This window comes from Sorex fumeus, unplaced genomic scaffold, assembly GCF_029834395.1.
Source record: "Sorex fumeus unplaced genomic scaffold, SorFum_2.1 ptg000048l, whole genome shotgun sequence".
Taxonomy (NCBI): domain Eukaryota; kingdom Metazoa; phylum Chordata; class Mammalia; order Eulipotyphla; family Soricidae; genus Sorex; species Sorex fumeus.
Window position 1 is genome coordinate 8,371,845 of NW_026606105.1, and position 15,062 is coordinate 8,386,906.

The 15,062-nt window shown below is 52.1% G+C and overlaps 1 protein-coding gene across 1 annotated transcript in view; it reads left to right on the plus strand.

Moving 5' to 3' along the window:
- Positions 1 to 15,062, plus strand: part of KIAA1549 (KIAA1549 ortholog) — a 121,965-nt gene that overhangs the window by 7,171 nt on the left and 99,732 nt on the right. The window contains exon 2 of the mRNA XM_056123970.1: positions 8,503 to 8,646. Coding sequence (XP_055979945.1) covers positions 8,503 to 8,646 — 144 coding nt within the window. The remainder of the gene's footprint in view (positions 1 to 8,502; positions 8,647 to 15,062) is intronic.

Genomic DNA, 15,062 nt, shown 5'->3' on the forward strand with positions numbered 1-15,062 from the left:
TAGTTTGGGCCACACCTGGTAGTGTTCAGGGCTTATTTCTGGCTCTGTGCTCAGGAGTCATTTATGGCAGTGCTCAGGAGACCATGTGTGGTCCTGAAGATTAAATTGGGGTCAGTGTATACATGGTAAGTAAGTGCCTTACTCTCTGTTCTATCTAAGTCATCAAAAGCCTCTTTTTGTTTATTTGTTTTGTTTTAAAACCACACCCAGTGGTGCTCAGGGCTTACTCCTGGCTCTGTCCTCAGGGATCACTCCTGGCGGAGCTCAGGGAACCGTATGTGGTACCAGGATTGAATCCAGGTTGACCACGTGCAGGGCAGGCCCCTACCACAGTACTATGGCTCCCATCTTACCTATGTCTTACTTCCATTTATTTACTTTCCAAATTCTATTTCTTTTCAAGTGGTGACCGTTATTTATACTCATGCCTTTTTGAAAAGCAATTTTTTTTTTCTTTTTTGGGTCACACCCAGTGATGCTCAGGGGTTACTCCTGGCTCTGTACTCAGGAATCACTCCTATCAATGCTTGAGGAACTCTATGGGATGCCAGGAATTGAACTTGGGTCAGCCACATGCAAGGCAAACACCCTACCTGCTGTACTATGGCTCCAGCCCCTAAAAAGTGAATTTATGGGCAGGAGAGATAGTGCAGAGGTTGTGGAATGGGGGTTCTGGTGTTTTATGGTCTGGGTCAACCACTATATGGCCCCTTGAACACTTCCAGGGGCCAACCCCAGCACTGCCAGGCATGGCCCAATTCCTCCCCTGACAAAAAAAAAAAAAGTGAATTTATAATCATGATTTTTTCCCTTTTTTTTTTTTGCATTTTTTGATCACACCCAGCAATACACAAGAGTTACTCCTGGTTCATACACTCAAGAATCACTCCTGGCGGTGCTCGGGGGACCATATGGGATGCTGGGAATCGAACCTGGGTTGGCTGTGTGCAAGGCAAACGCCCTACCTGCTGTGCTATTGCTCCAGCCCCGATTTTTTCCTTTGGAATTGTACTAAAACCCTTTCTTGTTCTCTCCTCCACCTTCCTACTCAACATGGATTATCTATGGAACAGAATAGAAAGTCCAAAAATAGACCCATACATACATCACCATTAAGAAGCTGCAAAGTCAATTCAATGGAGAAAGACTAGTCTTTTCAGCAATAAGTGTGATTGTCTAGATATCTTAAGCAAAAAAAAAAAAGTTGACTCCAGGCCAGAGTTAGTACAGAAGGTAAAGAGCTGACCTTGCTGTTCAGCTGACCTGGGTTCCATCCCCAGTGACACGTATGGACTCCTGAGCACTTCTGGGAGTGTTCCCTGAACACAGAGCCCAGAGTAATCACTGTTGGGTGTTGCCCAAGGCACATCCCCAAAGTTGCCTCCCATTATTGTCACTGTCCTCCCGTTGTTCATCGATTTGCTCGAGCGGGCCCAGCAACATCTCCATTGTCAGACTTGTTGTTCCTGTGTTTGACATATCGAATACATCACGGGGAGCTTGCCAGGCTCTGCCGTGTGGGCGAGATACTCTCGGTAGCTTGCCGGGCTCTCCGAGAGGGGTGGAGGAATTGAACCTGGGTCGTTCGGGTTGGCCGCATTCAAGGCAAATGCCCTACCGCTGTGCTATCACTGTGCTATCTGCTGGAAGAGGTGGCGGCAGCCAAGTGGGCGAGGCACCCCAGGGACCCGGCAGCCGTGCACTGGGACCAGGCTCCCCTGCTAGGACCAGCTCCCCTGTCTTCAGGGTGGTCTACAACAGCAAGAGGAACAGCAGCCCCCGCTTGGTTCCCAGCATCGAGATCTTCACTTCCATTATTATAGAGTTAAAATTTCCATTGTTATAGAGTTATTAGGTTAGACAGAGATTTCCTAGGATGCAAAATGTGTGAATCAAAAAGGGAAAAAAGAACATTAAAAATGGTGTTTCACCTAAATTAAAAATCTTTGAAAGATACAGCTAAGAGTGAAAAAAAAAACAAGTTATGACTATGAGAAAATTCCTGCAAAACACATATCTCAGAAAAGAGCAGTGCTTAAAATTATAAACAAAAACAAACACTGTCCTCCCGTTGTTCATCGATTTGCTCAAGCAGGCCCAGTAACGTCTCCATTTTGAGACTTATTGTTATTGTGTTTGGCATTGAATACATCATGGGTAGATTGCCAGGCTTTGCCCTGCGGGCAGGATACTCTTGGTAGCTTGCCGGGCTCTCCGAGAGGGGCGGAGGAATCGAACTCGGGTCGACCATGTTGGCTGCGCGCAAGGCAAACGCCCTACCCGCTGTGCTATCGCTCCAGCCCGCTTAAAATATATAGAAATAAGTGTGACTTGTGGGACTGAAGAGTTAGCTCACAGAAGAGCTGGGCATATACTTTGCATGTGGGAGCCCCAGGTTCAATTCCTGCCTTCATATGGTCCTTGCCAGGAGCATTGCCAGAAGTAATTTTCAGCACTTCAGCAGTGAATTCCCCTCCCCAAAACTAACATAATTATGGTTTGATAATAAAAAGACAAATAGATTCTAAATGAGTCAAATATTTGAACCAACACTCACTAAAAATGAAATATCAATAGCATGAAAAGGATACTCAGCATCAATAATTAGGAAAACACAGCATCATAAGGAGATACCACCATCTGCTTCCTAGAACGGCTAATATTTGAGTGACTGACAAACCCAAGTGCTAGTGAGGTTGTGAAACAACTGGAATTGTTCAACCGTTGCTCACCCAAAGCTCACTCATTGCTCGAGTTTTGATAGTTTCTTAAAAAGTTGAATAGATACTCAACCCATGACCCAGCTGTACAGTCCTCAGATATTTACCCAAGACAAAAGAAACATCTATTCACACAAAGACCTGAAAGCTTATGTTTATAGCCAACTGTGTATTCATACGACATTGTGTATTCATAATACCTCTTCCTGTCTCCAAGTTGGAAAAATTCCAAATGCCTATCAATCAATGAACGAATAAACAAAATGTTGTGTATCCATTCAGCGGAATACTCCCTAACAATCGGAAGGAAAACATTAGTGATAATTTTTTTGGACAAAGGGCAAAGAAACTATGTTCTGTAAAAGAAACCAGACACAAACCTACGTCATTCCATTTATCAGATTTGATTCCATTTATATGGGAAAGCAAAGCTACCAGAAGCAGAAGTAAGATCGGTGGGGGTCGGGGAGTAGGAAAGGGACAGAGTAGGAAAGGGACAAAGAATAGAGTATAAGCCAACACTAGGGAACATGATGGACAATAGCAATATTCTGTGTCTTCAATATGACTACGGTTCAGGATTCTTCATGTCAATCATAGCTCATTGGACTGTAGACTTTAGAAAGATGATTTAGGGTGCGGATGTAGCTCAGTGCCAGGGCTCATGTGCTGCGCGTATAAGGCTCTGAATTCAATTGCCCTGAGAACTTCCACTCAAAAGGAGAAAAAAATATTCTTTATTTAGGTTTTGGGGCCACACCCAGCTGTCCTCAGCACTTACTCCTGGTTCTTTATTCAGGGGACCATATGCAGTACTGGAGATTGAACTGGGTTTGGCTGTACCTGTCTGAATGAATGAAACTAAGCTGGAAATGAAAGAGAAAAGAAAAGAAGGGAGGAAGAAAAGAAAGAAAAAAAAACAAGCGTGTGAAGTGGAATATTTTAGTACCGAATTGTGAACTAATTTTATTATTATTATCTAACCCTTTTATTGAATTATTGTATATAGACAATTACAAAGCTGTTCATGATTGGATTTCAGTCATACAGTGTTCCAACACTCATCCCTCCACCAGTGTACATTTTCCAGCACCAGTGTTGTCCCCTCCCATCACACCCTCAACTCCATGAACTAATTTTATTTATTTATTTATTTATTTATTTTTTCCACATCGAACTAAATTAATTTTATTTATTTATTTATTTATTTTTTGTCAGAGTACTGCTATTTATTCAGCCACTGATTAGCTGATTGAATTGGGCATGAACTCCACCTTAATTTTATTTTTATTTTTTTTCTTTTTATATTTATTTATTGAATTACTGTGGGAAAAGTTACTAAGCTTTCAGGTTTAAGCCTTGGTCATACAATGATCAAACACCTTTCCCTTCACCAGTACTCATTCGTGAACTAATTTTAAACTAGGAGAGATAAACCATAAAATTTTCCTGAAAATTTGCTACACACATTTATTTTCCCACCAGAAATATCCGAGAGAATCTATTTCCCCACACTCTGGTCCAAACGAACATAATAATTTTTTGAAAATCCACTTTTGCCTATTTAACAGTGGGAAATGCTCTACTTGATACTTCATGTTCATGCTCACAGGCCTTGTCCTAATTTGTCTCTTCAGTTGCAGTCCTTTTTCTCTTCGAATCATCTTATATATTGTTAATAGGGTAATACTTCTTGTGCTTTTGTCTAATAATATCTCCAAAATCCTTAATGATACCTCCAGCGCCTACAAAAGGAAGTCCAGACCCTTTAGCCTGATACCTGAGTCCTGCTCCACTGCAAAGTCCTTTCCTCATTTCTCTCCTAACTTTCTTTAAGCACCATCTATCTTTCTGTTTCACTTGTTTTTGTTTTGGGGCCACACCCAACTCCGGTCTGTGCTCAGGGATCACTCCTGCCAGGGCTTGAGGACCATATGGGGTGCCGGGAATTGAACCCAGGTCAACTACATGCAAGGCCAAACCCCTCCCCCCGGTTTTTTTTTTTTTTTTAGGTCACACCAGGCGATGCACAGGGGTTACTCCTGGCTCATGCACTCAGGAATTGCTCCTGGTGGTGCTCAGGGGACCATATGGGATGCTGGGAATTGAACCTGGGTCGGCCGCATGCAAGGCAAATGCCCTACCAGCTGTGCTATCGCTCCAACCCAAGGCCAACCCCTTACCTGCTGTCTTTTTGTTTTAGAAGTCAAGTGCCAGGATATGACTCAGCAGTAAAATGCATGTCTTGCATCCATGAGACTGGGATTTGATCCCCTGCAAAACAAAAGCAAAATAACAGGAGACAAAAATTAGAAGAGAAGCCGTCTCTTTAAAGTCTAGCTTACCGGTGCTTACAGCATTTATGGCATAACCACTGCAGATTATATGCCATTTGGGTGGAGAGGGGGGAAAAGATGGTGTGTGATCATTATGTGAAGCTATTTAAAAAATAGGCAGGTATTGGGGCTGGAGCAATAGCACAGCGGGTAGGGCATTTGCCTTGCACGCGGCCAACCCAGGTTCGATTCCCAGCATCCCATATGGTCCCCCAAGAACCCCCAGGAGTAATTCCTGAGTGCATGCAGAGCCAGGAGTAATCACTGAGCATCACCAGGGATGACCCAAAAAGCAAAAAAAAAAAAAAAAAAGAGCAAAAAATAAAATAAAAAAAAGAGTGTTTTGGTTTGGAGGTGGAATTTGAACTCCATGGAAGATGGTGTCTGAGCAGCTGCAGGAACTTGGAGCTGGTGCCACTTTCTTCTCCCACTTGGCTTTTGGCTTCACTCCCTGGCTTCCTGCAGGTCTAGGTCGCAGCACTCCCTGCTCACATCTGGCGAACCATACAGCAGCTGCAGGAGGAAGAGGTCACACAAGCCCCAGAAATGCACCTGCGGCCTAGCGGGCGGGGGACCCTGGGGCTCTAGACGTCTGAGCACGGGGGGGGGGGGGGGGGGGGACACACGTGTTCTTGGTGCGTCTCTCTTTGGCTCTTAGCACAACTTGTTCTGTGAGGAGAGGAACTGTTGGAGAAGGCCTTTCGGGGGTGGAGGTGGGAAGCTGGCATGCCAGGCCTCATAAATGCCTAGACTAAGGGTGGACGGCTTCTATGTGGCCCAGACCCTAAACTAGATAGATGCCTTTGGAGGACCAGGTGAGGTTTGTTCTCCCCAAAGGGTTGTTAGGTTAAACTGGAAAATAGGAGAAAAGAATTCCAGTTGGGTATATAAAGCTATATATATATATATATGTCCTCTTTAGCTTTCTTTCTTTTTCTAGGGGGGTGTAGGGAGGCTGACCTGGCGATGCCTAGAGGTTGCTTCTGGCTCTGCACTCAGGAATTTCTCCTGGTGGTGCTGAGGGGTCCATATGGGATGCTGGGAATCAAACCCAAGTTGTCGGCATGTAAGGCAAGTGCCCTGCCTGCTGTACCATCACTGAGGCCTTCCTTCCTTCCTTCCTTCCTTCCTTCCTTCCTTCCTTCCTTCCTTCCTTTCCTTCCTTCTCTCCTCTCTTTTCCTTTTTTTCCTTCTGTCTTAGCTGCTGGCACATAAGCGCCCTCTCTGCTGTACTATGCCCCCGTCCCCCAGCTTGTTTCTTCATATGATGAGAATTGAATGGGAAGATCGTCAGCATCCCTTCCTCTCAGAGCACTAACAGGTGGGTGCTTAAATATGGCCACTAGATTTATTGCATTGCATCACTGATGCAATCTTAACCCCTTCTCAAACATAAATATGTATCAGGTTCTTTTATGTGGGGGAAAGTGTGTGCCCTACACACACACACACACACGCACACACACACACACACACACCCTGTACCACTGAGCCCTGGGAGACATTTTTTTAACTCCCGAGGCAGAAAGCTCTAAATCACAGCATCAGGGACACCCACTTGTGCCCGCAGAGCAAGGCCACGGAGGTTCCCTGGGGATTTCACTCTCCTTAAGAGTTGTGACCTTGAGTCATTTCTACTATCTTCAAGTTGTGGCTTTTATTGCTAAGTGATGTCAATTCCTTCTTAATGGCTGGACAAACATTTCCTGTTTCTTGGACTGGCCGAGCGCCCAGAGGGGAGTCTTCCTGGGTTAGAATCTCTGGGGTTCCAGTGTCAGGGTAGGGGTGGGGTGACTGGAGGTGGGAGCCCCACCTGCAAGTTCAACTCCACAAATGCATCAGGAGGGACTACTGGGGGGGGTGCTATGGGAACCCCCTGAGACTTCATGTGGCTGCAGAGGCAAAGCCAACATTGATAATAGATAATAGCACAAGCAGGACAAGACAATTGAAACATTCACCCGCCCAGGGCAGCGGTCTGTGGTCAAACCATCGCACCTCCCCATCGCACCTACGCACCTACGTGGGGATTTTGCAGAATGGCCTGCGGATGAGATCCAGACCTGAGGGCAGGAACTCACGGGTTTGTATCTGGAGGAGGCCCAGTGGGTCCCAACCCTCCGTTGATGGAAGGTAGGCGAGGACACAGGGACGAACAAGGACAGACCAACGTAGGGTCAAAATGAGGGTCCAAAGCGCTTTGGCCGTTTCCCCAACCATCTTCCTTGGTACTGCAGGGAGCAGGGACGGAGAGATTTCTCCACCAGATTTGGGGGCCATCTCCGTCGGGGAGGCTGGTGTGTGTGTGTGTGTGTGTGTGTGTGTGTGTGTGTGTGTGTGTGTGTGTGTAAGAGACCAGGGAGCCCCGCACCCATCTACTTGCCGGCCCTGGTGCCGACTCCCAGCCTCGCCCCAGTGGGCCTCGCTGGAGAGGGCGGGAGGGGGGAAACCAGGTTGGAGAACAACGTGGGGGTCTTTCCAGAAGATTCGCACTTCTGTCCACAGCCCCTTCCTTCCCGGGCATTTAGCCGGAGTGCCAGCGCCTCGCATCGAAAGAACCCACCGCGCTGCCAAGACGCGCCAGCGGATGCCAAGAGCCCCCCAGGGCCGCCTCCGCGTTGCCAGACCTTGAAACCCCGGGGGTGGAGTGGGGGTGGCGGGGGTGATCTCCGGAGTCGGCCGCCGGGCGCGCCCCCGACCACCCGTTCACTCCCCTTCCCCGGCTCCGGCGGCACTTTTGCTCATTGTTCCCGGCGACTTGGCGAGCGCGGGGGACGGGGCGGCGGGGCGCCGCGGGGGTGCCGTGCCGGGGCGCTGCGGGTCCGGCCCGCGCCCCGCGCGCTCCCCTCCTCCTCCTCCTCCTCCTCCTCCTCGGCCCCGGGGCGCTCGCTCCGCCGGGCCCGGCCGGGCTTTGTCCCCCCGCGGGCGCAGGCCCCGGGCCACGTGCGGGCCGGCGAGCAGGGGGCGGCCCGCCCGGGGCGCCCAGCCCGGCGCGCGGGGGGTCCCCGGGGCGGAGGCAGCGCCCGCCCGCCCGCCCGCCCGCTCGCCCGCCCGCCCGCTCGCCCGGCCGGCCGGGAGGTGGAGCTCGCCGCCCCGCGCCCGGGCCCGCGCGTTGCCGGGCAGCGGCTCCCGGCTCCGGAGGGGGCGGAGCGGCGAGGCCGGCGTGCGGCGCCCCGCGGCCCGAGGTCCCCCCGAGCCGGCCCCCGCCTCGCCGCGGCGCCCCGGCCCCGGCCCGCGAGCCCCGAGCCCGGAGCCCCGCGAGCCGCCGGGCAGGCGCGTGGCCATGGCCCGGCCGCCCCGCGCCGGGCTCGCGCCGCTCGGCCCCGGGCCTTCCGCCCGCCGCGCCCGCCGCCCGCCGCCGCCGCCGCCGCCCGGCCTCCGGTTGCCGCCGCCGCCGCCGCTGCTGCTGCTGCTGCTGCTGGCCCGGCCCGCGCCGTGCGCCCCAGGTAAGTCCCCGCCGCGGGCCCAGCACCCCGGGGCGCGCGGGGAGCGCGACCCCCGAGCCGGCGCCTCCTCCCGGGACCCCGCCGGCCCCGCGCCCCGCCTGCCCTCAGTGGCCCTGCGCAAGGCGGGCGGCTCTCCTCGGCTCGGTGCGTGCCTCGTTTCGGGATACTTTATTGTTGTGGGAAGGGGGCCACCCGGGGCGTGTGCGTGTGTGTGTGTGTGCGCGCGCGTGTGCTTCCCAGCACTGTTGATTGCATTGCTCGCCTCTAGCCCCGCGCCCCCTCGGCCCCCAGGTGCAGGCGGGCGGGCCGGCCCAGTCCCCCACCACCGCCACCCCCTTTCCCAGTGCAACCAGGACACAAAGAACACTCAAAGAACATCTCTTGGAAAGCGCCCGGCCCTGGGTCTTTCCAGGGAAGCAGCTATCGCTGTTACTTCTGCACAGGCATTAGGAGTACAATGGAGTGTGGAAAGACTGGGATTCTCAAGTGCCGGGGGGATTGGGGAGGGGGGTCCCCCTCCCGGGAAGCTAGCAGTCCAGTCGGGGCTGTTTTTAGCCTGTTCATCCTCATGAAATTAACAGGCATGGTTTTTTTTTCCTTTTGGAGAAGGTACGGGGGCGGGTTTTGTGGTTAGGAAATGACTTGATTCCTCTTGCTTCTCTGAAATGTTTATTTGTCCACCTGAGCTGGCTGAGGGCCGGAGGACAGCCCAGTGTGTGTTGTTGCCCCAACCTTGAGGGGGTCCGGGGAGAGAGAGGAGAGCTCACCCCGCCTCCCCCATACACGCACAGAGATACACACAGACACACAGACACGCAAACACACACACACACTCCAGGCCCTCTGGCTCATGGGAGCAGAGTACTGGCCACTGGCCACTAACTTGGGCAAGGGTATGGTGAGGGGCGCATGGAATGGTGTCCTCAGATCTCACAGTGGGCATTAGACAGGGCTGAGCAGGTGACAGGGCATTTGAAATTGGGGCAGGGTCCCTGACTCCAAGGATGGAACCTTCCTGCTTATGGAAGGGGAACCGGGCAGAGGCCAGCACAGGGCCTGCTCAAGGTCACAGGCTAGTTGGCGGTCACTTCTTCACTTCTTCCTTCCCCACTGCAGCGGGCCCACGTACAACTGAGAGGCCCCCCCCCCTCCTGTGCAGCCCGGCCTTGGGGGGTCCCACTGAAGTTGAGAGGGTGTAGATGGTGCAGAGAACTTCAGGCCTGCATCCAACTCCTGCCGCGGGCCGGGCTGTGTGTCCGTCCCGAGAAGACACCAGGCTTTGTGTGAGACAACCTCACCGAGGGTGCTCTGAGAACCCCGGTGGATCCTAACGACGGGGCTGGTGAGGACCGCGGCACACTGTCTTTCCACCGAGTGTGTCAGGGTGCCAGGTGTTGCCTTTGCCGACACAGCTGCCGCTGGTGTCCGAGGTATTCTTAGTCCCACTTGACAGATGGGAACTATTGTGTCCTAGGACTAGAGGTCGGTAAGCTCCGGATACCCCAGCCTTGCTGGCTGTTGGGTCTGCTGCGGAGGTTGTACTGGTCACTTTGAACTGGACAGTGTGTGTGTGTGTGGTCCTCCCACAGAAACCTGTGTTTTTATTAAAGATAAAAAAATCTTTATTATTTGTTTTAGTTTTAGTGCATTTGTTTTAGTGCATTTCAAAGATATTTGTTTTTATTAAAGGTATTTTGTGATCGGGGGCTCCCCAGCAGTGTTGGGGGCCACCAGGGCTTCCCCAGGGGACCATGCAGTGCTGAGGATTGAACTTGGGGCCCTGTGTGTGCTAAGCCTGCACCCCAGCCTGTCTCTTTTTTCAGTGGTTAGTGCTGGGGGCTACTCCCCGGGCTGTTCTTGGGGGGATCTGGCAGTGCTTGGGGGACCAGGCAGTGTCGGGACTCAAACCTGGGTCGGCTGCATGCAAGGCAAACGCCTTACCCGCTGTACTATCCCTCCAACTTCCAGCTTTCTCTCCCTATTTCTCTGCTACTCCCAATACAAATATTCTGCAGGGAGAGAGGAAATTAAGTTCTATTTTGCTCTAGAACTCACATCACAGGGGCAGAAGAGTTGCTCTTTATTTATTTTTTTTGGAGGGGGGCGGGGATGCAGGGGGCGTACCTGGTGGTGCTCAGAGTTTCTTTCTTTTTTTTGTTTTTGCCTTTTGGGTCGCACCCAGCAATGTTCAGGGATCACTCCTGGCTCTGCACTCAGAAATGACTCCTGGTGGTGCTTGGGGGACCATATGGGATGCCGGGGATCGAACCTGGGTTGGCTGTGTGCAAGGCAAACGCCCTACCCACTGTGCTATTGCTCCGGCCCTCAGGGTTTATTCCTGGTGGGACCGTAAGGGATGCCAGGGAGCAAGCCCAGATTGACCCTATGCAAGGCAGGAATTCTCTCATGCTTGTGCCTCGGGCCTGTGTTTCAGGGTGGGGGATGCAGTGGCAGCTGTAGGAAGCCACCCAGCACAGCTCAAGCAAACACCCACTGGGTCGCAGGGCGTGTTCACAGTGGGCGGGACCCCTGGATTTGTCTAGGAAGACCTCTTGCAGGCTCTCAAAGGTGGGACTCCGTGCTTGGGAAGAGGCTTTTTTTTTTTTTTCAGCTGATGGTCCTGTGAGTCTTCTGCACGCTGGCCCTGCTGTTGCTACTGGGTCCTAGCAGGTGGGAGTGGTTGGGCTGAACCCCGTGCCCGTGGCCCTCTTTCCTGGGTTAGCGGCAATTCCCTGCTACAATCCTGGTTTGGAATTCCTGGGATAGGCTTGTGGCCCTCCTGCAGTTGTGGGAGAACCCGCCCCCTGTCCAGGCTCTCTCTGGGAGAACTCACCCTCTCTCCAGTTGTTTATTTATTTATTTCAGTTTGTGTTCCCATGATCATCTGCTGCCCTTTTGTGTTTGTTTAAACGCTAAACAAACTACTAAGTTTGGCCTTGATGCTTCACTCTTTTTTTGTGGTCTGTTTCGGGGCCACACCTGGCTGTGCTCAGGCTTCCTCCTGGCTGTGGGCTCGGGGATCACGCCTGGTTGGTGGGGCTCTGGGGACCATCTGTGGTGATGGGGATTGAACCTGGGTTGGCTGCATGCCGGGAAAGTGCCTTCGCCACTGTACTCTCTGTCCCTGCTGGTTCGCTCTGTGGAAACAACTTGTGATACCTTGGATTTGCTTTTGCGTGTGGGAGATGGTACACCCCGTATGTTCAAAGAAAGAACTGGGGCTCGGAGGTAGTACAGCAATCAGGGGCCTCACCCTGTGACTCCCTGAGCATCGCAGGGCGCATTCCTGGGCACCCTCAGCACTGCCAAGGTATTGCCAGCACCACAGGGCTGGGCCATTCATTGAGCTGCTGGTTCGGTTGGCCGAGAATTGCCAGTGGGGGTCCCCAAGTCTCTGGAGCACCCTTTAAAAGGCCCCCCAAAAGGAAGAATCGTGCCCCATTTCTTCTTCTTTTTCAGAACCGAGTCTTCCTTAAAATCACCGTTCTCATGAAGTTGATTACAGCAAAGAGGAGATTATTGAAAGGTGCAGAAATAGGGACCCCAAATAACATGATCCAGAGGCTGGAGAGATAGTACAGCCGGGAGGGCACTTGCGTTCATGCAGCGACCCGGTTCTTCGACCCAGGTGGTTCCCTAATCCCTGAGTGCGTCCCAGGAGTAATGCCTAAGCATAGGTGGGTGGGGCCCCCAAACAGAAACAAACATCGTGTTGCCTTCCTTTTTTTTTTTTTTTTGGTGACATTCAAAAAAACCAAAAATTTAATTGTATGCACAATTGTAATTTGCCACCGTTTTCACTCTGTTTAGCTTTAGCATTGCCTAATGCATTAAATATTGAAACCTCAATTTTCCATCCTAATAATTTATGCAATTATTCTTTTATTATTTCCAGCTATTTTGTTATAAATAATGCCACAATGACTCGCATGTTGATGAGGCTTTGCGTGTCTTTTTGTGCATGTGTGGTTTGGTATGCATTGCTAGAAGGGAAGTTGGTATGTGGGGAAGTATAAGGCCCCATTCTTAGACGCGTTTCTGCTTTCTGTCAGGTTAGTGTAAGGGGGCTCAGGAATGATGGTTGGAGGGAATCAGCTTTCTTCTTCTTGCCCGTTAGGGCTACATTTAGGGCTGGAGCGATAGCACGGTGGGTAAGGCCTTTGCCTTGCATGTGGCCGACCCGGCTGACCCGAGTTCGATTTTTCTGCCCCTCTCGGAGAGCCCGGCAAGCTACCGAGAGTATCTCACCCGCACGGCAAAGCCTGGCAAGCTCCCCGTGACATATTCGGTATGCCAAACACAGTGACAACAACGTCTCACAATGGAGACGTTACTGGGCCTGCTCGAGCAAATCGATGGACAACGGGAAGACAGTGCCACTGTGCTACAGGGCTGCATTCGGCGGTGCTCAGGGCTTTCTCGTGGCTCTGTGGCCGGGAGCCGTCTGGGGTGCCTGTGTGAAGGCGAGCATCCTACCTGCTTCTACCTACCACTCTTGCCCCTGAATCAACTTCTTTCAAACCACCATGTGAGGAGGCCCTCAAGGAGTGTTAATGAGGTTCCTGTCATCAGCCCAGACTGTGTCTCTTCTTTACAGATGTCTTGTTAAACCCCTTTGTACCTGATTTCTTTAACGTTTACATGGCCTTTGCATTGCCTTTGAATTTTCTATTTATTTTTGTAGTCTGTGAATTTTCTGCTTGGTTCGTTTGCCTGTTCCTGGGGATGGATATAACCCCTTGCAAAGAGATCATCAGGCATATTGGGTGTTACATATACCCTCCTCCCAGTGGGTTTGCTCTGAAGTTTTATGTCATGCCCAGAGGCTGAAGTTTGGGGTTATTGTGACTAACACACTCTGCCCTTTCGCTTTCCTCTTTTTAAGTGGTGTCTCCTGGTTTATGCTTAAGGAAGGTCAAGTTTATATTTTACTTGGTCTGTCTCTATTTTATTTATTATTACTCAGAGGGGCTTTTTGGACCACACCCAGCAAGGCAAGCACCTTAACTCCTTTCCTGTGCCAGGGGCTGGGGAATGTAGGGCCTTTAATCTATTTTACTATTATGCATTTTGAGATGACTCATGGTTTTGTAGACTGTAAGCACTTAGAGTTATGTTTCAAGAGTCAGATATAGACATCATAGGGGTCAGGGTAGGGTCCCAGTCACCAAGTTAGATTTCTCCCCCCAACAACACCCCCCCCCCCCCCGTTTTTTTTCTTTTTGGGCCATACCTGGCGATGCTTAGAGGTTACTCCTGGCTCTGCACTCAGGAATTACTCCTGGGGATGCTCTGGGAACCCTATGGGATGCTGGGGATTGAACCTGGGTTGGGCACATGCAGGGCAAACACCCTCCCTGCTGTGCTATCATTCTGGCCAAGATTTCTCCCCCTTGACTGATGTTCAACTCTTTGCTGGCGGGGGTGGGGGCTGGGACTGGGTATCTTTCATGGTTCTCAGCTTCACACCTGACTTCTGGGCCCTTTTAAGCGCAGGAACCACTGACCCAGATAGGAGAAGCCCAGTCGGGGGCAGTAATAGGATTTGGCCACTCTATCTGGTAATACCTTGCTTTGGGCTGTGAGAACAGTTGATCTAAAATCGTGAGCTGGGAAGGAGTCCGATTCTCTCAGCGCTGCCTAGTCTGGGGGAGGCAGGTGAGCCCTGTGCTCTGGAGACTCACCACTCGACCCTGCCTGGGCCTGGAAAGTTCCTCCCCCCTTCCCCCCCCCAGCGCTGCGGGGAGCCGGAGCTGCCAACTCTTCAGACCTGGGCTCTAGAGGCGCTCAAGACGCTAATTAGATTCGCGACAGGTTGTTGCCGCTCCCAACTGGGACTGCGCTATGGGCTATGGAGAAGGCCGGAGAAGGCGCTGGGTGGTTCCCAGCGGGGGGTACCCACCATTCCTGGAAGCGGTCGGGGACCACATTGGGCAGACCCGAGGGTGTTGTGTTCCTGCTGAGCACTTTCTGGGACTGTCCAACCGCAAGTTCGGGCCCCTGGGTTAGGTGGGGCGGGGGGGGGGGGGGCGACGACCCGTGGTGGGGGTGTCAGTCTCACTGCCCTGTGACATGAGTGACCTGTGACCTGCCGAGCTGCAGGCTGACCATCGCTGCCCACTGCAGGCTAACCATCGCTGTCCATTCTGGTTTGTTTTGGGGCCACACTCAGCAGTGCCGCAGGCTGACTCCTGGCTCTGCAGTCAAGGATCACTTCTTGCAGGGCTTGGGCGACCATATGGGATGCTGGGGCTTGAACCCTGGTTGGCTGCGTGCAAGGCAAATGTCCTGCCCACTGTACTGTTGGCTCTGGCACTGCTGGTCCCTCCTGCCCTGTGCCCCCGACGCACCCTTCTGTCCCTCTGTTCCTTTGTCTCTTCTCTCCAGACAGTCGGGATGAGTTAGGGGTTTGGTCCTGAGCATCACCTTGTTGGTAAAGTAGTTGCACAGGGCCCCGGTCCCTGCCCAGGGTTTCGGGGCCCCTGGGCACAGGGCAGGACCTCTTGTTCGGGTCTTCTGGGGTAAGTGTGTGGGATTGTGGGGGGCCTGAGCCAGCCCAG